This window comes from Podarcis melisellensis (genome assembly GCF_964234715.1).
Source record: "Podarcis melisellensis genome assembly, chromosome: 9".
Taxonomy (NCBI): Eukaryota; Metazoa; Chordata; class Lepidosauria; order Squamata; family Lacertidae; genus Podarcis; species Podarcis melisellensis.
The window spans coordinates 58,737,338-58,760,961 of NC_138541.1; the positions used below are offsets into that span (position 1 = coordinate 58,737,338).

The 23,624-nt window shown below is 45.3% G+C and overlaps 1 protein-coding gene across 1 annotated transcript in view; it reads right to left on the bottom strand.

Annotated features, from left to right (window-relative positions):
• Positions 1-22,966, bottom strand: part of GABRA4 (gamma-aminobutyric acid type A receptor subunit alpha4) — a 75,588-nt gene extending 52,622 nt beyond the window's left edge. Inside the window, exons 1-2 of the mRNA XM_081924533.1 lie at positions 17,953-22,966; positions 17,607-17,725 (exon numbers count right to left, since the gene is read on the bottom strand). Coding sequence (XP_081780659.1) covers positions 17,607-17,725; positions 17,953-18,035 — 202 coding nt within the window. The 5' untranslated portion in view covers positions 18,036-22,966. The remainder of the gene's footprint in view (positions 1-17,606; positions 17,726-17,952) is intronic.
• Between the last annotated feature and the right edge of the window lie 658 nt (positions 22,967-23,624).

The window sequence follows — 23,624 nt, forward strand, 5'->3', positions numbered from 1 at the left end:
TCCACCCTCTTCTGGGTCCAAAAGAACCCCTGTGTTGGTGACTACATGTCATATATGACATTAGCTATAGGGCAGGTAAAAATATGACTGGGTCAAAAGCGGGCTAGAGGCTTCATCAGGTGATGAATAGCACACACAAAACATTTTGCAAGCACTAGCAAGTATTATTAAGGGACGCGGGTGGCACTGTGGGTTAAACCACAGAACCTAGGACTTGCCAATCAGAAGGTCGGCGGTTTGAATCCCTGCGTCGGGGTGAGCTCCCATTTCTCGGTCCCTGCTCCTGCCAACCTAGCAGTTCGAAAGCACAAAGTGCAAGTAGATAAATAGGTACCGCTCTGGCAGGAAGGTAAACGGCATTTCCATCTGCTGCTCTGGATCGCCAGAAGCAGCTCAGTCATGCTGGACACATGACCCAGAAGCTGTATGCCATCTCCCTCAGCCAATAAAGCGAGATGAGCTCCACAACCCCAGAGTCAGCCACGACTGGACCTAACAGTCAGGGGTCCCTTTACCTTTTCAACAAGTATTATTATTATTATTATTATTATTATTATTATTATTATTACCCATTCTTCATTCTAACATCCCAGAGCGAGTGACAGCAATTCAAAATACAACATTTTTAAAAGTTTAAAACAATCAGCATCAAATGATGTAGTCGCTTCCCAGTTCGCTCCTGAACCAGCCCTCATTATAGTTATCATTAACTGCACCCACGTACGCACCCCTGCTGCAATTATCTGTCTGGTTACTGGCGAAGGAACTTAAGATCAAATCAAATATTTTTTAATAAATAAATAAAAGGGTTAGAACTCCTGCAGAGGAATGTCTTTTGATCCAGGGTAAATGTGGTCACATTTTCCAAAGGGTGAAGTTCTTTGGAGTATTATAATTATTACATTTTCTCTGAGCTGTCAAAGCACTCCGTGTATAATCATCACAGTAATGGTTAAAAGAAGCCTTTAAGGTAGGTCAGTATGTTTAAACCCATATTACAGATCAGGACTGGGGGGCAAAACTCCCAGTACAGTGGTGCCCCGCAAGACGAACGCCTCGCAAGACGAAAAACCCGCTAGACGAAAGGGTTTTCCGTTTTGGAGGCGCTTCGTAAAACGAATTCCCCTATGGGGTTGCTTCACAAGACGAAAAAAATCTTGCATCCCCCCGTGGTTTTTTTCCGCTTTTTTCTCCCTTTTCCTAAGCCGCTAAGCCGCTTATCAGCTGTTCCGCTGATAAGCCGCTTAACAGCTGATCGCTGGAAGCCGCTTGACAGCTGTAGCGCTAATCCGCTAAGCTGTCAATGGGCTTGCTTCGCAAGACGAAAAAACCGCTATACGAAGAGCCTCACGGAACGGATTAATTTCGTCTTGCGAGGCACCACTGTACATAGAACAATGACTCGCCAACGATCTCCAAAATAATAAATAGGTAAGAAGGAAATCGAGGATTGGGCCATTTTGAGTGCATAAGCAGCAGAGCTGGAAGAGGCGCTTAACCCATTTGTTAATGTCCCTAGCATAGCTGTCAACTGTCCCTTATTTAGCGGGAAACTCCCTTATCCCAGCGCCGTGTCCCGCTGCTGTCCCTTATTGATGATGTCCCTTCAATTTCCTGGGTTTCAAAGGAAGCAGCTCCTCTCCTTCCCTCCCTCCCTCTCTGCCGGCCAGGGAGGAGAGAGGCTCCAACTGTGTTGCTTGGCTGCGTTGTTCACCTAATAAGGAGTCTAAGAATGACTGGAGGGTGGAGCTTGCATGCCTTGTGCCGATCAAATCGGCCGCGTTGCCTGGGGACTCGCCTTTGCTCAGCGCTTCCCAGCAGAGAGATGCCGGTGGTTTTCCTTGCTGCATCCCCTTTGCCGGGTTGCTGTGCTGTGGGAACCGCCACTTGAGGCTTCGTTTGGCTGCTGGCTGGGCTCAGAAGTTGAACATACCTGTGCCCGGAAAATCCCTTATTTTGGCTGCTGATCCCTTATTTTTGAGGCTGCTGGTCCCTTATTTTCAAATCTGTAAGTTGAAGGTCTGGTCCCAAGCTCCACCCACTGCTACAGGAGCCCACGAAGCTTGCAAAGCCACGGATGGGAAAAAGCAGGGAACAGGGAGTTAAGTGCAGCAGAATACCAGTCAGCAGAAAATAGGATAAGCACCTCTCCACCCAGACTTGGCCCTTTCCAAAAATGTTTTTCATTTTCAAATAAAAGAACACAGAGGCTTGGTTAGGCTCATTTGCGCCTAACACTTAGATTGCTCTTATGAGATACAGGTTTCAGTGCTGGATTTACGTATAAGCTAAACAAGCTATAGCTTAGGGTCCCACTCTCTTGGGGACCCCAAAAAAATTAAAGGAAAAAAACCTGGATGTACACTTCCAAAATATAAGATAAAAAACGAATAAAATAAAACCTACATACAGCAACAGTGTTTTGTGTTGTGTAGGCTCCTGTGATGTAAGTAATGGGCCCTGCCTGCTAGCCTCCTCCCTAAAATATCACTGGTTTGCTCATTTCTATATATAGGGTGCCTACATTCTGCACGGACTGGTTGCATGACAACATGTGCAAATGGCTTTAGGTCCATAAATTACCATATAGCATATATTCAACACAAAAAACAGTGACAGTTTGTTGTTGACAAAGGACAGTTGTATTTCGGCATTTGTCCTGTGTTCAGTGCAATCCTATGCATGCCTACTCAGAAGGAAGCTCTGTTGTGTTTCAGTGAGGCTTAGCAATCCTAGGCAAACCACAATGTGAGTTCCGCTAAAAACGACAGAATTTTCTCTAGAGACAACATTTCTGCTTCTGAGTAAGCACAAACAGAATTTCACTGTGTATCATTTCTCTCCAGTTTTCTTTCCCACTTATCACAAGGGATCGTGTGGGTGTGAAATTGAGCCAGGGAAGAGATCATTCCCTGGCAGGTGAAATGTGTGCTCATTGGCTAGGTAGGTTTCTCTGGTAAAGCAGGGCTAAATCCACATCCTTTTTTGTCTTCTCTCAAAAGCACGTCAAAGTGCAAGTAGATAAATAGGTACCACTCTGGCGGGAAGATAAACGGCGTTTCCGTGCGCTGCTCTGGTTTGCCAGAAGCAGCTTAGTCATGCTGCCCACATGACCCGGAAGCTGTAAACCGGCTCCCTCGGCCAATAAAGCGAGATGAGCGCCGCAACCCCAGAGTCGGTCATGACTGGACCTAACGGTCAGGGGTCCCTTTACCTTTACACCATACACTTAAAGTACATCCAGCGTGCATTGCTTCCCCCAAAGAATGCTGGGAACTGTAGTCTAGCCCCTTACAGAACTGCAATTCCCAGCACCCTTAACAAACTACATTTCCCAGGATTTGGGGTGGGGGAGCCACGTGCTTTAAATGTGCACTGAGTGTGCTTTAAAGTGCACATTCAGCTTTTCTTGTTAAGGTTGCTTTCCTGTACCAGTCCCCCATCCTTTTTTTGTCCCAAATCCTTCACTTAGAAATTACTGAGCGCTTTGTGTGTGTGGCTATAAGCATCACTGCAGTCCCCCTGATTATTTCCTTCTGAAAGAACAGCAAACTCTAGTGATAAGTGGGAGTGGATAAGCTATGCTGTTGCATTAAATTAGTAACAATTAAAATGGCATGTTAAAGATTAAGGCGACCATCTGGGTAATACTTACAAGCTTGCAAATCCCATTGAAGAGAAGGCAAACTTGTAAGTCGTGTCAGGGCTACATCTGTGAGGAACAGCCACCAAATCCAACCTGAGAACACTTAACACTTAAATAAACCATAAAAAACCTAATTATAGTTATAGAATAACCAATCCATAATCACTCTTGGCATGTATATATCAAACTTCAAGTGCATTGCATGCAACGTCTTCATAGTTCTTACAACAACCCCAGAAGGTTGGTCTGTATTATTATTATTATCATCATCATCATCATCATCATCATCATCATATTGTACAAGGTTTGTACTCAAGGGGATAGTGGCTTGTCTAGTAAATTGACAGCTCAGGTGAAACTTTTGGTATGAATAATTCAGTAGGACAGGGATATGGAACCTGTGTCCCTCCAAAAGTTGATGAACTCCAATTCCCATCTTCCCTAACATTGACCTGTTAGGATTCTTTCCCCGTGTTGCAGTCATGGGATTGGTTATATCACATGACGGTGTATGTTTTCATTCCACATTGTGGGAAGTGACAGAGACAGGATGTTTGTATTACTGTGTTTCGGTGATGTAGGGCATTTGTCCTTTGTTCTTTCTCTTTGCTGTCTGATGCTGAAGAGGAAGGAGATGAGTTACGATGCTCCGAGTGTGTATATGTAAAGAAACATAGATTAGCCAAAATTTTGGGCTACTGAGTCTGTACGCTGGCTGACTATACTCTGCTGATCCTGAAGTGTGCTGATGGCCACAAAATGGCTACCCCATTTGCTCCTCACAAATCCATTGCTGAAATGTTGGGTCATTTTTCTGAATTGCTCAATGCACTTTTTGTTAAAATAATAACCCTGACATTTCTGCTTCTTTCTGCCGTTACTACGGACTGGCCTTCCTTCTGTTAGGGAGATTGGCCCAAGATGGTTGGCTGACAATTGATTTCCTTACTGAGAGCTCATTGATTTTGTTATCCATCAGTTTTGAGATGGTGGCATATCTCAGCTATGGGGAAGGAATTGATGGACATGCGCGTGTGCACCGCATGCAAGCATAATCCAAAGGGGGTGAGAGAGAGAAAATTGAAGACGGTAGAATCACCAAGTCTTGCTGGGCTTTTTATAGCCCTCCCTTTCAGCAGACCCCTCTCTCTGTTCATGGAGAGGAAGATCAGCAGACTGCTATGACCCCTGGGATGCCCATCCAGGAACCATAGAACTACATTCTGAAAGTTAATAGTGACATTGTAAATTTGAACAGCTGTAGTTAAAGGCCATAGTTTGCTGTGGTCGACACACCTCATGAGAAGAGAAGACTCCCTGGAAAAGACCCTGATGTTGGGAAAGATTGGGGGCACAAGGAGAAGGGGACAACAGAGGATGAGATGGTTGGATAGTGTTCTCGAAGCTACCAGCATGAGTCTGACTAAACTGCGGGAGGCAGTGGAAGACAGAAATGCTTGGCGTTCTCTGGTCCATGGGGTCACGAAGAGTCGGACACGACTAAACGACTAAACAACAACAAAGTTAAAGGCCCTTAAGAAAATAAGAAGCTGCCCTATACCAAGTCAACCCACTGGTCTATCTAACTCAATATCCTCTACTCTAGACTGAATAGCTGTAGTTCTCCAGCCTTTCAGCTAGGGGCCTATTCCAGTTGTTCTGCATGTAACGCAGTTGCTTTGCCACTGAACTATAGCCCTCCGCTGCTTCTAAGGTAAAGATATGGCTGATCAGTGAATTACTGCTGTGACGCCAGGCTTTCAAGGACCAATCAATACATCTGTGCACATGGCGCCTATAAATATGAGTTCCTTCCCCCCCCCCCAGCAAAAATTGGTGGGTTCAACTCCCACTGACTTTAATGACCCCTACTACAAAGCAAACACAGGGTCTGAGAAACTATTAAAGAACTTTTGCTCTGTTTGCGAGTAATCTGAAAATGAGCTAATATATTAAAATAGACACTTTAGCATGTTAATTCATGAAGAGCTTTGTTATTGCCTCATCTGTCTTGGCTCTCCCAACTCCAAATATATGGCAAATCCTGACGACTTTGGGGCATTTTGCTTGTTTCCCAGATTCATATTCCCCCTGTACATTCATGATGAGGAGCTCGGAGTGTTTTAGAATTAAAGATAATAAAGGATCGCTGAAGTATCAAACTGCTGCTAGCATGATAGTCAAAATACAATAACATGTTTTTTTATTAAAAAAATACATAAAGGCTCTAAATCCTGCAGTCAGTAGAAAAGGAAATTTCCAAGTTCACAATGCATAAGTTCATTAGTCATAAATGCCCTCCTAAATCAAAGAGTATGTACCTATTCTTTTTATAGAGATAAAGCTCTTTCGGACAGTCTGTATACGTCCCTTGTCCAAGGTTCTGAAAGGTTTTTCCAAAGCCTTGCTATACAGAAGATCAGCAGGAGATGGACAGCTCCTCCAATTCTTAACTAGGAGGAGCTGGCAGTGGAAGGCTCCATAAACGGAGCTATTTCTGCAGGTCCCTGCACCAGGCACAGAATCAACCATGTGAGGACACAGTATCGTCTTCCATGCAAGGAAAGATTAACCCATTGGCAGGAATCTATCAGCAAACTATTCCACTTAAGTTATTTGAGCGAAACTCACGCTTTCTAACTTACAGCTACACTTCATGATCATATAATGTGGCTGGCGATAGTCTGACTTGCTTTTGCACGTTGGAATAATGTAGTGTCAGGTGTTCTGCTAATGAACAAGTGCTGTGCATCATCCTAAATTGTCTCAGTGAAATATGCCACATATATGACGCAGGTGGCGCTGTGGGTTAAACCATAGAGCCTAGGACTTGCCGATCAGAAGGTCGGCGGTTCGAATCCCCGCGACGGGGTGAGCTCCCGTTGCTCGGTCCCTGCTCCTGCCAACCTAGCAGTTCGAAAGCACGTCAAAGTGCAAGTAGATAAATAGGTACCACTCCGGCGGAAAGGTAAACGGCGTTTCCTTGCGCTGCTCTGGTTCGCCAGAAGCGGCTTAGTCATGCTGGCTACATGACCCGGAAGCTGGACGCGGGCTTCCTCAGCCAATAAAGCGAGATGAGCGCTGCAACCCCAGAGTCGGCCACGACTGGACCTAATGGTCAGGGGTCCCTTTACCTTAAGATAACAACTTCTTCCAAAGCAACGTTGTTAAGCCAAAGATTTTGATGACAAGAAGTCTTTCCTTTTATCTCATCTTCTCTCTTTTTTCTAAATACAACCATTTCCTTAATACTGGGTGAAATATAGCTGGTGGCCAATAAATATTGTTTCCCACGGTTAACCAGAGTTAATTATTTGCTGTGAATGTACAGATCTCACCTGCCTTGCCTCTCCTCAGTTGTGTGCAGAAGCAACAAACCCAAATCCCTGGCTTAATGTTACCTTCAAACTGGGTATCATAATTTGTTTCACTCCAAACAAACCCTGAAGAATAAATCAAGAGCAAACTCTGGCTACAGGTTTAGGTCTGATTGGAATGAAACAAATTATGATGCTAAGCCAGGGATCACGGTTTGTTTCTCCCACACACCAGTGGGAAGGATCAAAGCATGCAGGGATTGGCATGGCTTACTGTGATGTACAAACCAGGACCATGTTTCTGTATTTCAGTAAAGTGTTGTAATGAAGGACTGATATAAATGAGTTTGTTCCAGATGTTGCAAAGAACCAATGTGACTCTTTTTAGCACAAACCAATGCTGATTTTAAACAATTACTATTGAGTGATAAACTGACGACTATTAAGGAACAGCAGCTAGCAGATTACAAACATAAAATAGCAAGTGGTATGCGATTACAAAATATAGGCTATCAAATATTGATAATTAAATATGAAACATAGTGGGGGGTTTTAATATCTCACATCAAGTCTCAAATTCTTATTTTTTTCCCCTTTAAATTACCAAACTAGTCATGCTTCGTGACTGGCATTTGTTTCACGTTATTATATAAGTCATTTATAACATATACAGTTGAAGGAGAAGCCAGAAATTATATATGTTTCTGAAAGAGACCTAAAGCAAATTGAATTCCTTTCTTACTGAGATCAGAAGCTATGATTGACCACATTTTACAGGAGTCACGTGAATTGATCTTTATCATATGGCCTGCATCAGCTTATATTCTGGCTAGTTATCCAAAAGTTTTTTCCTTAAGCATAGCTTTAAACACAAGCCTAAATCCTTCCTTGGTATCCTGAAAATCACAGATTCAGAACTCTTGTGGGGGGACTTGAGGAAAAAAGACCAAGAAAACATAATATTAAAAAAGGAAAGAAAAATACACAATGCCAATAAACACTGTCAGCTCACATTGATAAGACAATATCAAGCAGTACTTCCATCCAAGATTGAACTTATAAGTCGATAAAAGCCCTCCAGATGTCCAAACAGGTATCCAACTATAGTAGAACTGTAATTGCACAACAGCATGAAAATCCCAATCACTTACTATCCGTCAACATTACAAAAATATTTCAGGTAACAGCGCAGAGAAAACACAACTTAGTTACATTTTGAGATCCTATCTAGCTATAAATTAAAAGCTGGTCCAAAGTGCTCGTTAGGAGCACATGGGTGAGTCACCTACGCCAAAAAAGCAAACAAAGAGTGGTTTGAGAGCTGTCTTACACTCAATGCCCATTCTATCACAATACACTTCCTGCCAGATGAATAATTGGTGATCTTAAGGATTATCTATGTCCTGAGAGACGACGACTCTTTTCCTGCTTTGTTTCCCTTTTAACAATAGAGAAGGAAGGTCCAGCTTCAAAGTTAACTTCCACACTGGCTGGTCACTGCAAGTAACAGTAATGACTGCTCACCTTGCCCATTGAGGGGGACAGCATTTGCGACCCGCCACGGGCTCCACGGGCTCCTGGAGACACACCTTGGCTGGCTGGCTGTTGCTCCATCACCTGGGATGGCCACTGAGGCTGCAGGGTTCCCGCCTCGCCCTGCTTTGAATTAGCCAATCGGCGGTGGCCAGGGGGGCGGATCCGGGGGGCCGGGTAAGGAAGCTCCTGCCGACGCAGCCCTCACAGTTGGTGCAGAGCATCACCCACCCTAAGTAAAGGGTAAAGGACCCCTGACCATTAGGTCCAGTCGTGACCAAATCTGGGGTTGCGGCACTCATCTCGCTTTATTGGCTGAATGAGCCAGAGTACAGCTTCCAGGTCATGTGGCCAGCATGCCTAAGCCACTTCTGGCGAACCAGAGCAGCGCACGGAAACGCCATTTGCCTTCCCGCCGGAGTGGTACCTATTTATCTACTTGCACTTTGATGTGCTTTCGAACTGCTAGGTCGGCAGGAGCAGGGACCGAGCAACGGGAGCTCACCCTGTCACGGGGATTTAACTGCCAATCTTCTGATTGGCAAGTCCTAGGCTCTGTGGTTTAACCCACAGCGCCACCCACGTCCTTTATCACCCACCCTACCCTCCCTCTAACTGTTTTAAGGTTGTTGCAGGTTAACCTTTTCCTTTTCAGGTCCACGGGCATTACTGCAGTCGCATGATGGTTGCTGTTTCCCAGATTCTGCAGGTTTTGCCTTCCCCATAGCAATTGTCACAACTTTGGTGGTTTTAGGCCTTGGGCGGTATTCTTTAGTCCATCAATGGAATGGAGGGGTAGCGTGGTTATGCACCCCTCGCGCAGTGCCCTGTTAGAGGGGTTTTCGCAGGGAGTCACTGGCCACGAGTGCTCGGTGTATGGTCAAACTCCCAGAACCGAGGGGGGGAGGGACAGCTGCATAAATGTCCACTTTGCAGTCTCCTCCATATTTCCTGCCTTGCCCCTGTCCAGCCCCAGTTCCCAATTGGTGGCTGAGAAGGATACCCGCCCAATGCCTAAGCCAAGGTTTCCTACATCTGAAATTTAATAAAGTTGTAGCCTAATTTTAATCCTACTGCGTTGTGTCTTGTTTTTCCTGGCCTTGGCTCCCAGGGGGGTGAGGGGTCTGTGGCTGGGCACACAAAGCCCAACCCATTGGTCTGGCTGATCAAGAGATTTGAAGTAAAATTCACCTCTAAAGCATGGAGGAAGAGAGGGGGGATGGAGAGAGGATTGGAGAAGAGAATACCTATCATGGTTCCAATCCTGTTGTAATTGAATGGACATTCATGCTTCCAAAATTATAAGTTCAAGCCCAGCAAATTATTATCAATGAAGAGTCAAAAGAGAAGTTAGGAGTTTTTTTTATCCTCTGGTTTCTTTTCTGTGTTGACTGTCTTTTAATGCCTCTGTCTCTCTATGTTTCCCAGTTAAAATACCTCTTTTGGGTATGAACTCCTAGAAGAAGCAGAGGGTGGATAACCAGGGGTGGCTGGAACTCACAGTGCCTGGGGGTTGGGCTGATGGCTGTTAGAACCATTCATACGCCCACTTTGAAAAAGCAGGGTGGTGCAAATCCCCTTCTCTAGATGAGCAAGCTGATAGCACTTCCTACTCATTTTTCAGCCTTTTACCCTACAAATGCTAAGCAGTGTACTGACGGGGACTCATTTTAAGAGTCTAAGGCAATGATGCAATTGATGAAATCTCTACTGAAGCCAAGATGGTTTCAGATTTCTTTGAATCTGGGTACATGCCATCTTTAGGAAATCAACAGAAAGCCAACAGTATCTCCACATTCCAGGAAAACTGTACGACAAAATTACTGATAAGGAAATATTTATCGGGTTGGGGGGGGGGGAGTTTGGAAAACATCCAGGCTTCAGCAGACGCTTACACGTCATTCTGCTCTAACCTAGAAAGCAGAATGTTACATGATGATCTGTTGTAATAAACTGGTCAGATTTTATTTATAATTCACAAGGGGCACAGCCCAGCCAAGCTGATACATTTAAGGCCCATTAATTTCAGCAGGAAATCCATGTGACTTAAAATTTGGCTGGTCCTACCCAAGGTGTTTATCAGCAGAAGTCGGCCCATTCTGTTTCAGCCTCTACATTTTTCATGCCAGTGCAATTTTAATAGGGGTTAGGACGCGGGTGGCACTGTGTGTTAAACCACAGGGCTTGCTGATCAGAAGGTCAGCGGTTCGAATCCCTGCGACACAGTGAGCTCCCGTTGCTCCGTCCCTGCTCCTGCCAACCTAGCAGTTCGAAAGCACTTCAAAATGCAAGTAGATAAATCGGTATCGCTTGGGCGGGAAGTTAAACGGCGTTTCTGTGCGCTGCTCTGGTTCGCCAGAAGCGGCTTAGTCATGCTGGCCACATGACCCGGAAGCTGTATGCCGGCTCCCTTGGCCAATAAAGCGAGATGAGCGCCTCAATCCCAGAGTCGTCCGCAACTGGACCTGATGGTCAGGGGTCCCTTTACCTTTAGGATGGAGATTGAAACTAAGCTAAATGGACACAGGCAGAAGTATGATAGAGGTAAAATGTTGGAGTCCAATGGAGGGAGAGAGAGGAGGGGGAGTTTCCTCACTGGTAGTCTCTCCCAGCCCCCTCAAGAAAGTGCTTTCACCTTTTCTTTTTTAAAAAACAACACATATAGGTCTTAAGCCCTTGCAGATAAGTGTGCTCTTTGATATTGGGTGTGGCCATGGTCACATGCTGACAGCTTCTAGGAGTCACAGGTGAAAGCTGAGTACAGGGTGTGGACCAAAGGTGGACAAACCCCCAGAAGGAGCACAATGTGTCCCCAACAAGAGATACTACCCCTCCCCTAACACTAAATAAAAGGTTGAAATGAAATGAAACTAAAAAGAAGGTTTAAGCAAAGGATCCTAAACTGAGGTTAGATGGCCATCTGTCATGGATGCTTTAGCTGAGATTTCTGCATTGCAGGGCATTGGACTAGATGACCCTTATGGACCCTTCCAGCTCTACAATTCTATGATTCTGTGATTTTATGAATAATAACAACTGCCACACAGGTGCTTTCACAGAATCTGTGACATGTCAACCCAGCTTCTGTGAAATCTGTACGAATTTAACCAGAGCTAAATGTGCTGGAGAACATGATTCGGCAGGATCATTAAATATTTCATTGTTTGTCAACCTGGAACACAACTTTAACATTAAATGTTCTCTTCTCATTGAATCTTGCCATGCTCTCTGACATTTGTTTACTTATGTGTTCATTGGTGAATTACATGATTTTCAAAAAGAAAAAAGTGAAACACTTTTGGCATAAAAGTTTGTCAGCAAAAAAGAAAAAAAAACGAAGAAGAAAAAGAATATTTTAATGATTAATCAGCTGCTGCTATTCTGAGTTATGTCAAAGAAACAAACCTTTGTACACTGCAATACAATCACGATTAAATCATAATATGAGTTCTTTCTAGCAGAAAGGTACCTTTACTACAAAAATCGACAATACAGGGCTAGATACTATCTCCCCAAATCAGAGTCTTTTATTCAATCTGCTTCTTAGGAGCTTTAAAAACTGTTCACCTTTTTGAGTTTGGACAAAGAAGCAACAAAAATGGCCCAACACCCAACTTGTATTTCAAAGGTTTTCTTTCTAGGGCTTTCATTGAATTTTCCTTCCATTCCAAATGTGAACCTAAAGTAAACCCTATCTTATGCATGGTAGTTCTCCAACATTTCTAGTTTAAAGGGTTGCTTCATTCATTTACATGGCAGCAACCCCAGGTCTGCTGCTGGATCTGCATTCAACAAGAAACAGCTGCCCCATTCCACACCTGAAGTGGTCTTCCACTGTTTCATCTTGGTCTATTATGTCCATCCATCATTCTGCCATCAAAACTTTCCACCTTCCTCATCACTCAAGACCATATAAAGCCCATCCTTAAATTCCTGCTTTGGCTTCCTGTTCGTAACGAGATTTTGCACAAGTGTCTTGTTCTTACCTTTAGAGTCCTCATCTCTCTGTGCTTGTATCCCAACAAACCTTCACTTATCTAGCTTCACCACCCTTAGCTGTCCAAATGCTCCCTGAAACTCTTCTATCTTTTCTCCCTTGCTGCCTAGGATCCACTCCTAGAATACACCTAGGAGGCCAACTACCTTAACTTCCTCCAGATTCCTCCTCAAAACTTTTCTTTTTCTGCAAAGCCTTTGGAACAAACCACAATTCACAATACCCTACTACTGCATCTAAGACTGCAGTCCTGTGCACACCCAGATGGCAATAAGGCTTAGTGGGACTTTCAAGGAGACGTGCCTAGGATTGCATTGTCAGTCACATGTACCTAAAATAAGTGCATGCACTTGAAATAATTGCACATCCTTCTCCTGTTTACCCTACCTAAATTTTCTTCCTCTGCCTCTGCTGTTCCGCTTGGGTCTCTTTTGAGGTTGTAAGCCCTTTGGAGTAGGGCCTACCAAGCCTTCAGAGTACAGGGATGGTGTTATAACCCGGGCTTGCCATCAAACATACACCTTTGCTTCTCAAGCGGACATACCTGTACTAGACAAAATGTTTCCAAACACATGCTTGTATCATTTACACACATTTCTCCTTAAGGTGTAAACCTATAACTGTAATTGTTTAAGCAGCCCAAATATCCACTATCTCCCCATGTTGGACCAGGGTGGACAACCTTTTCTCCTTTTAAGGGTCACCATCTTTCCGGGTGGCACTGTGGTCTAAACCACTGTGCCTCTTGGGCTTGCCAATCAGAAGGTTGGCGGTTCGAAACCCCGCGACGGGGTGAGCTCCCATTGCTCGGTCCCAGCTCCTTCCAAGCTATGTTGCAGTTCGAAAGCATGCCAGTGCGAGTAGATAAATTGGTACCACTGTGGTGGGAAGGTAAACGGTGTTTCCGCTTGCTGCTCTGGTTTCGGTGTTCCATTGTGCCAGAAGCGGCTTAGTCATGCTGGCCACATGACCCAGAAAAACTGTCTGCAGACAAACACCGGCTCCCTCGGCCTGTAAAGTGAGATGAGCGCCACAACCCCAGAGTCATCTGCGACTGGCTTAACTGTCAGGGGTCTTTTACCTTTACCTTTTTATCTTTCAGGGGCTGGAAGCCAGCTGTGGGTGGTGTCAAAGCCAGCAGTGAGTAGAGTTATAAACTGAAAATGGATCAAACCACCCCTTTCCCCCTCTCTCTCTGCCACCCACTTTTCCCTCTTTCTGTTAGCCCTCCACCCCATGCCTAGCAGGTCACTGGTGAGGAACAAGTCACACTTCCCACAGGTTTGAACAAATTGCTTGCAGGGGGATTTTGACAGAGAACGCCCATGCGCCATACTTTACAGAGAGCACTCCTCTATATGGAAGCACCTTCTTCTACATAGGAGACAACTCCTAGGGGCTAAGGCCCCTTTGCCCAACACCCAATAAAATTTTTGAGGGTGGCGGGGTGGCCCCCAAAGTTGATGGACATTGCCATTCAATTGGTGTGCGTGCATCGCTTCCCGTGATCGATTATTTTATTCAAGATGGCACCCCTGCTGCCCAGTGTGACCCAATTTAAGTATATATTTAAGTGAAGGCAGAACTTGTCCATCAGCAGTTCTCATTAGGAGAGAAGATAAGCAAGTAGACAAGTCACCTGGTCACAGTCTTCTCCACTCTGGTGAGATGTATTTAAATTATAGCAATTATTTCTAAAATGGACTCTATGCATATATATCAGCCCATGAAAATTATATGCGAATCTCTGCCCTTTATAACTATTTTTATGTTATGCCTTTACTCTTTTTCTTGATGTTGTTGATGATGGCTGCCCTACTTTGAAATTAGGCAAACCGTCATGTGTGCAATCTTTTTGTCACAGGAATCCCACCCAATCTAAAGTCATCTCAGTGTGAATCCTGTGTAGCAATACTCCTATTTATCTGAGCCACTGACTCTCCAACCATCAAATGGCCCCGAGGGTACCTCTCAATTATATGACTTTATGTGCCTCAGATAGATAATGTGACATATAATCATTTATGGGACCCTAAAATTGGCATTTATTCCAGAAAGATTAACAGCGTCTTTCTCAGCTGACTATGAAATCTGCACAAGATGTAAAATAGATGAGATCATGCATTTTAGCAGGCCAGAGATGGTTTGTGGGACACATCATTGTGGAGCCAGAAGCTGATGCATCTGTTCATTCAACACTTCTGTAGCAGATTCTCAGTCATGTAGGGACTCTAGTTGCTTATTAATGTTTGCTTCACTTTAGAGACAAAAAAGTTATCATTTTGAGAGGGGGGGGTGTGGGTGTGTGGGTGGGTGTGAGTGTAAAGGACCTCTGGATAGTTAAGTCTAGTTGAATTTGACTTTGGGGTGCAGAGTTCATCTCCGCTTTCAGGCCAAGGGATCTGGCATTTGTCCTCAGACAGCTTTCCGGGTCATGTGGCCAGCATGACTAAACCGCTTCTGGCGTGACTGGACTTAACTGTGTAAGTACACCATTTTTAGCCTTCTAAACATTTTTAAGATACATGGCCAGGGGACAGACTAGCAGGAAGCAATTCCTTTTAGTTCTTGGGCCGGTAGAACATCATATAACTCAAAGACCTTAAACTCCTTAAGCGCCATGTGTGCTATTCAATAAGCAAATATGCATGTTTGAAGTGATTAAACAGTTGGGATGAGAGAAAATATTCTAAACATCACATGTAGTTGATGTTGTTCCACATATAGGCAAAGGAACTGTTTTAGGGTTGCGGTCTTAAACTCACTTACTTGACAGCAACCCCCACTGATTATAGTGAGACTTAGTTTTGAACAACATGCATAAGTTCATACTGTGCCTAAGCAGTTGGGTCCAGTATACTTTTTGATTCCTCCCCATCCCTTTGAATTGTCGTCTCCTATGCCATCAGGACTGGCCTTGCCATTGGACAGTGTGGGGCAGCTTCCTTGGGTATCCAATCATGAGAGCCAGGGAGTGGCAGCAAGGTGCTGGGGGGCAGAGATGTGTTTGCTCCCTGGCCTGGCCTGCACTCCCTAAGTTAGTCTGTTGCTCTCTATGGAAGCATAATGCCCCATCACCAGTGTTGGAAATAAGATCCAGCTACCAGTCTGGTCATCTTATTGTCCTTGGATTCAGGCAGCAGAATATATCAGACTAGTCCTGCACGCCATATCACAAACCACTTTCGTAATCTCCCTCATTTTCAAAAGGACTTTGCCATGTGACATGGAGAGCTGCTGTTCAAGAACCACAAATCCAAAAGCTCTCTTTATGCCTAACATGGGCCACAGTTCTTTGGAGCTGAACTAGAAAAAATTGACCGCCTTTAATCTTCTTGATAAAGTTTTCTCTTGTAACTCAAAAGTTTCCAGAACCCTACGCCAACCAAAGTGGATCAAGTAGAAGCTATCATCTCACAAAAACACATGCAAAACATCTATGTGATTTGTGATCAGACAATATCTGTGCATGCACGCTGGAGAGAAATGTATAAAAGAGACGAGAAAACCATCCTTGTTTCACTGGTTGAGTGTGATGTTTTCATAAGGTTAACTTCATCTATGCTTCGTGTTCTTCAACAGACCTCAGAGCAGCCCAACTCTACTGAAAAGATGTCTAAAATAAGCAGGAACTGATAGTGCCAAGTTGCTTCCCATTATGACTGCACTGGGTAACAGCATATCTGGAAATTACCGGCATAGATGCCAGCGTAGGTGTATCACATGTCTAAACTAAGCACTTAAAGAAAGAAGCACAATGTTTTCACAGAACAATCCTCAGCAAAGTCTTTGCTCAGTGCTGGTTGCATAGTAGCCTCCGAAATAACTCCATCGCCTCATCCTACATTTTGACACATGCCCGTTTCCAGCAACAAGGAAGAGCTGCAGCCAGCCCTCAACACTTTGTCATGGAAGCAAAGGGGAGGCGGAGTGTTGCTTGATCCTGTGGGACTTTTTGCACCTCCTAGGTCACAAATCCAACCCACAAATCTGGCCATGGGTTGACTCAAAGTTCAGCCACCCAACCTGCTAAATCAGAAAAATGAACAAGTATAATTAACGCGGCGGCGAGGGCAGCAATTAAGCAAAGCCAGGATGAGCGGCTGCTACAAAAATCTGGAGGTCCCCATGTATTGGACTAGAGCTGGAAAATTTGAGGGGGCATAAATGCGAGCTAAAGAAGGGGGCGTTCCACTTTCTGCTGCTACCGCCTGCAAAGGATGGGGCTTTCGATGTGAACGTTGTTGCCAAGATCATCAGGTGCAGGTGCAAGATTTCTTTTAAAAAAACCCAAAAACCCTCCCATAGCCTCACTGCCGGAGTGTGCGGGTGTGTTTTTAATCAGAAGCAGCAGCTGCATTTGCTCTCCTTTGACAGAATGCCAAGCGATTGCTGCCCCCAAAGTGGCAGGATCCAGGCAACCAACTCTCAACTTCTCTCCTACCACCATGTACACAATCTGCAGATGAGGTTGGGCGGGGGGTGGGGAGGAATAGGGGCCCAGCTGCTAAATCCCTGTTTTCTCTGCTTAATGTGGCGGAATCAGAGAGGGGCAGGGGAGAGGAGGTAGCCGAAACTGGCAGGGAGGAAGGTTCCCTGGCGCCGCCTTGCCACTGCTGGATCGCCAAGGATGTGAACTCGGAGGAGGAGACCAAACTTCCTCCCTACTCATGTTAAGCATGTAGCGGAATTTTGATTGACAAGCTGCCGCCTGAAATCCAAAACAGGACCCAGGAAACTGGTCTGAGCAGCTGTGCTAGAACCAGTGGGTGGCTGTGGCATTTCTAAGCATCGAAGGAGCAGCTTTGGGTGCCACAATCTGGAATGTGGCTCTCTCTTTTTTTTGTAGGAGGGGGGATGTAAATAACCAGAAGGCTCTCCCTCCCTTTTCTCCCTCATCCAAGTGATCAGATATAGCAGGGCTGGAGGAGGGAAATGGGTTCAACACGGTTTGTGGAAGGCACACAAGAAGAGAAAACCAACCATCATCATGACTTTGTTTTTGTTTTGGTTTGGAAAAGGCACAGAAGCATACCTAGGCGGATTTCCCCCACAGACAAGACACACAGGCAGACTCAGCACAGACAGCAGGGACCGTACACAGTAACCATACCCCCAAATCCCGGACGCAGCCTGTTGTCATAACCATCCAGGAGACGGTCCAGGATGCGCGTGAAATTCTCCGGCCATAATTTCTCCTCCTTTTTGAGCTGTCCCGGGAGCACGGTGAGGCTACAAGGGATTGGGGGGGGGGTGGAAGCACAAAAGCATTTTAGTGGGAAAGAGGCAAGAAGAAAGGAGAGGCGGGGAGAAGGAGAGAGGTGGCAGCTTTGATTTAGCCCTCGCCAACTCACCTTCTTCCTCTCTCTCTCTCTCCCCTTCCCAAATCCGGGGCATCAAGTAAGGGGTGCCAGGGAATTGGACGGAGGGGGGGGTAGGGATGCTGCCCTGCTACTCACCAGGTCGTCAGGCACAGGAAGTGTAGGAAGGTGACAGACAGACCCCAAGGCATCGCGATCGCTGGCTCCTTGGCAGAAACCATCTTTGCTTGCCATACTTTAAGCCTGGTAGCACGTTCCCCCGTCACTAAACGCCTTGTCCAGAGATCACACAGCCGCGAAAAGGAGGAGAGGCGGGGTGGGGGGTGGAGAGAGAGAGAGAGAGAGACGGAGAAGAAGAGGAGCGGGGTGGAGTGGAGAGGAGGAGAGGGAGGGAAGCGAACCCACCACCACCGCCACCGGCGCACCCGCTCTTCCCAGCCACACGCTCGGTGTGCCTGCTGCTTGCCTTGGAGAGCCAGCGAGGGAGCCTGGCAGACGCCAATCGACCAAAGCAGAGGAGGAGGTGAGGGGGCGAGCCTGGGCTGGGCTGGGGCCCCGATCCCCTGAGCCAAACCCCCGCCGCCCCGATCCTACATCGCGTCGGTTTCTCCCGTTGCCAAACGCGTGGCGCGCTCAGACGCAGGACGAGCGCGCAAGTTGCCTCCGCTCCCAAGTCCCTTTCCCTCCACTCCAGGGGGCAACAGGCTTCCAAACCCCACCTCCTCCTCTTCTTCTTCTTCTTCTTTCTCCTGGATGACTCCGCCCCGCTACTCCGCCCCAGGAGGATTTTTAATTTTTTATTTTATTTTGCAACATGGTTTCAGGGCCTCTCTTGTGGGTGCATGTTGTCCTTTTCTCTCTCTAGCGAGAGTTGGGGCGGTGGCGAGTCCTCAAGAGGCCCGCCCCAGAACCTCGGGGCTCATATTCTCTGGAAATCTTAAGCGTTGGCAATGACATATTGTTGATTCCGCACCTCTGAGCGTGTGCAGAGCGCCTTTTCTTCCAAGTGCTACGCCCTCCCACTTGGGAACATAAGGAGATGGTTTATAGCGAGGAGACTATTCGTTCTTCTGCCTCAGTATTGTCAACTGGAGACAATACTGTCTCTCTCAACCCTGACTGGAAATGTCTGGGATTGAACCCGGAACCTTTCGTATTGTGCTCTGCCTCTCAGCTACGCCACCATCCGAAGGACTCCCTTTGCAAACCGGTTTAATTAAAGCTCCTCTTCTTTGCAACGGAAGACTTTCCAGAGATCCCATTTAGGCTTAAACATGAGTCTCCTTATTAAGCCTGTTCCCGTGGCCAAGTCATATGTCCTGAAACATAAGAAACACTCAGAAAAGAGTGGCTTTCAGCATATGCTTAGCATCTTCCCTTCACAAGCCATGGATACGAAATGACCAACTTTTATACACCTGGGATCAGTATGAAAGACTTCCAAGCCCCACGCTTTGGACAGGCTTCAGACTCCTTAGAAAACGCAACCTGATCAGCAACAGTCACTACTAATTTTTCCTTCCTTAATGTGGATTTAAAACTGCTAGTAGTATCCCTCAAGAGCAATTTTTGTTTCCTATGGGAGAGAAGAGAGCACACTCATAGCAATTGGCAAGAAAAGTCATTTTGCAAATTCCAGCAAGGACCCTCATTCTCAAACACACACACACACAAACACACCCCTATCTGTGCAGACGCCTCTTTTTGCCTTCCCTTTCCACCATCACAATGGCCCTCAGGGACCTTCACCCCCCCCCCTCTTCCTGTCATTATCCAGCCTCATTGCCTACGGGCAACGCTACCACTTTCACTTCTGCTTCGAAACCCCACATCCCAGAATGACGCAGACTTGCTGTCACAGTTTCTCTCTAGCTATTCTGCTGTGCATGCCTCTGTCTCTCTCCCATTCCTTCCCAGATGTCCTGGCCGCGATCATGGTGATGAAGTCTTCATTTGTCTTGATTGTCTTTTGGAGGGAGGGAGAGAGGGAGGCACCAAAAAAAGACAATGAAACCAGGGGAGAATAAAGAGCACATGTGCACTCCTTTGATAGGAGAGGCTGGGTGACAAGGCGATTTCTTCCTACAGAGATCCTGGCATAAAATTAAAGAGGAGGGGGCTAGAGAAAGAGGAGCCCTCCCAGTGCACTGCGATGCTAAAAACAGTGCTCTCCCTACCAAATGCATATAATCCGGCTAATTATCCCTGGCCACTCAACAGAGAGATGTCAGCTTCAGAGAGGGTGGTAGTCAGATAAGTGCCTTTAGAACAGCACGATCAAGTCCAGGTTTTGGTGACCCAAATAATTTCCATCACACCAGCACCAAGGGATTAGGTGACACTTCCCCCAGATCCATTTTAGAAAGATTTCAGAGCTTGCTGGATTTCTTCTGGAAAATGTGCTTCATGCAGACAGTTTGAGCCAGCCTGACCCACAGCAGGGATTCTTGGATCCAAAGGCCGTCCTGTATTTAAATGTTATTTAAATGTTATTTAAATACAGGTGTGGAGGTTGAACTTGAATAGTACAATCCCGTGCATGTCTACTCAGAAGTAAGCTCCACCGAGCCGACTAAGGCTAACCTTCCAGGTAGGTCTGTAGAGAACTACAGCTTAAATGATTCATTTATCCCTGTATCACCAACCAGCACACATGAGCGTCTCATTACTTTTTTCTTTTCTTTTTTGCCTTTGAAACGGAATCTGATTATCTTCAATACTGTTGTACCCTTGAATTCTTCCAGATTGCACTTCAGATCTTGTTCCTCTAAAGGTGTCCTCCTGAGTCCTTTGGATAAAGAACGCACAGAGAGACTCTGTGATGCTGTACTTAAAATTTACTTTATTGTTCATTCAAAGGGCTTCCATTTGGATAAGCAACTCTTTAAAACAAAGGCCTGCTTGAGTTTGAGAAGACTGCAGGTTTATTTGCTCTGGTTGCATTTCTTCTTCTTCTTCTTCTTCTTCTTCTTCTTCTTCTTCTTCTTCTTCTTCGGAAATTCAGCTAGGTCCCATCTAGATTTGCTCTCTTTGCATACAGTATTCTGCGTGAATTCTATTACTGCTTTATGGAAGTGTATCAGTGTTATTCAAAACAGGAAAATGGGATTTACAGTCTCATAGTCCTGGATGCACATTAGTTTGGGGATCAGCAACTGGAGGACCTATGGCCGAATCTGGCCTCCCTGTTCCTGCTCCAGTGAAGAGGGGTGTGGAGAGAGCAGTGACTGGCAACAGGAATGATTAGCAGTTCACTCTGGGGCCTCTGCTGCACATCAAAATGTTATGGTAGATCTTGGAAAAGTTCAGAAAATGGGCAACTAAAATGACCAAAGGGCTGGAAAAACTTCCCTGTGTGGAAAAGTCTGAAGCTACAATATTTGGGGCTTATTAGTTTAGGGAAGGGAACGAATAATAGTGTATAAATTTACGCATGGATGGTATGGAGAAGTTGATAAGGAGGGGGTTTTTTTGCTTCTCTCGTAATACCAGAACTTGGGACCATCCAGTGAAACTGAATGTTGTAAGTTTTAAGACAGGCAAAGGAAGCAACCTTTTATTGAGCAGTCATCCTGCTATGCTTGCATCAAGGGTAACAGCCAAGACTGTTAAATCAATCATTCATTCTGATTTGTCTGCAGGGAGGTTAGACAATGTTGCCTCGAGCAAATGTTATCATCTCATGCTCCCCAGTGCGTTTTGCCATCACTTTCCTTATTACGAAAAAAATGGCGGGTGGGTTTTGTTACGCAAGAGTTCCAAATCAACTTTCTTGTGCAACCTGCCAGTATGTGATTGAATAGGGAAAGAGTGGCAGTCTGGAAATGCTGTGAGTTATTTGGTCATTTGCTTGGATGAGCTGGGAGAGAGACCTTCTCAACGAACCACAATCCTTGTCTCATCACAAAGCAAAGTGAGTGCTCTGCTCTGCTGCAGTCCAGATGACTCGGTTCTGTTCTCTTGCCTACAACTTACCCTGATGCGCTCTCTCTCTCTCTCTCTCTCTCTCTCTCATGCACACACACATACACCATTCAGGAATTAGAGAAAGCAGTGGCCTGCATTCTTGAGTATCTGTTTCAGATATTGACACATGCATACTGCACCTACAGCTAACAGGAAGGCTCCACCTGTTCAAAGAATGTCTAATTTTGACTTCTTCTTCTTGTACCATCCTTTCTGTATCCAAAACAATAAACCAGTGTGACTCTTTTCCAGTGATAGATATCATAGCCAAAGATTTCCCCATAAATACAAAAAATAAAAATAAATTATCCACTGGAAATAAACTCAAATACAACCAAATGGCATATAAAATTGTTATACTGGATTCTGTCATATAGAGAAAAATGCAACAGTAAATTCATCAAACACATGTGCACTTCACAAGGTGCAATAAAATAAAAAACATTATTTTAGTTAATTAATTACACACATTAAAAAAAACCCAGAGCAGCATACAACGGAAGAATGCAATATGCCACATGAAATTCAGAATAAAATAAAATCACATTGATCAATGTTGCATGTTGCTGGGGTCACATTTCAGAGAAAGGCCATGGAAACAGAAAACTCTGAAGGAAGTTTAACACAGTTGGTGCTTATCTAAGGTCAGTAGGAAGGGATTTCCATAAGGCAAGTGCTGCAACAGTGAATGTCTTGCTCCTAATGCCTTTGAAATGCACAAAGTCACCCATAGACTGTATAATAGGAGGAAGCAGTCAACTCTCCTTAAAGTGGCGCTAGATTAATTCAGCACTAAATATTGTATGGAGGTGTCCTGACTGATGATGTTAGAAGAACTTGCTATTGGCCGTGTGGTTGCTATGCCTGGAAAAGACTGTGAGAAGGTATGATAGCCATCTGCAAATATCTGAAGAGCTGTCACATGGAAGAGGGAACAAGATTGTTTTCTCCTGCTCTGGAGGCTAGAAGACAAACCAATGGCTTCAAATTACAAGAAGGGAGATTCTGACTAAACATCAGGAGGAACTTTCTGGCAGTAAGAGCTGTTCTGCATTAGAATGGACTCCCTCAGGAGGTTGTGGGCTCTCCTTCACTTGAGGTTTTTAAGCAGAGGTTGGATGGTCATCAGTTATGGATGCTTTAGTTGAGATTCCTGCATTACAGGGGGTTGGACTAGATGAACCTTGGGGTACTTTCCAACTCTATGATTCTAAAAGTAGAGACATCACCTTGCCAACAAAGGTCCGTATAGTTAAAGCCATGGTTTTCCCAGTAGTGATGTATGGAAGTGAGAGCTGGACCATAAAGAAGGCTGATCACCGAAGAATTGATGCTTTTGAATTATGGTGCGGAGGAGACTCTTGAGAGTCCCATGGACTGCAAGAAGATTAAACCTATCCATTCTTAAGGAAATCAGCCTTGAGTGCTCACTGGAAGGACAGATCCTGAAGCTGAGGATCCTGAAGCTGAGACTCCAAGATTCAGCCACCTCATGAGAAGAGAAGACTCCCTGGAAAAGACCCTGATGTTGGGAAAGATTGAGGGCACAAGGAAAAGGGGACGTCAGAGGATGAGATGGTTGGATAGTGTTCTCAAAGCTACCAGCATGAGTTTGACCAAACTGCGGGAGGCAGTGGAAGACAGGAGTGCCTGGCGTGCTCTGGTCCATGGGGTCACGAAGAGTCGGACACGACTAAATGACTAAACAACAACAAAGTGTTCACAGACTGACTGTTGAATGATCTGTTCTAGGACCTTCCCTGGTGTCATTGTCAAGCACACCAGTTGGTAGTTACCTGGGTCTTCTCCCCCACCCCCTTTTTGAAAATAGGGACAACATTTGC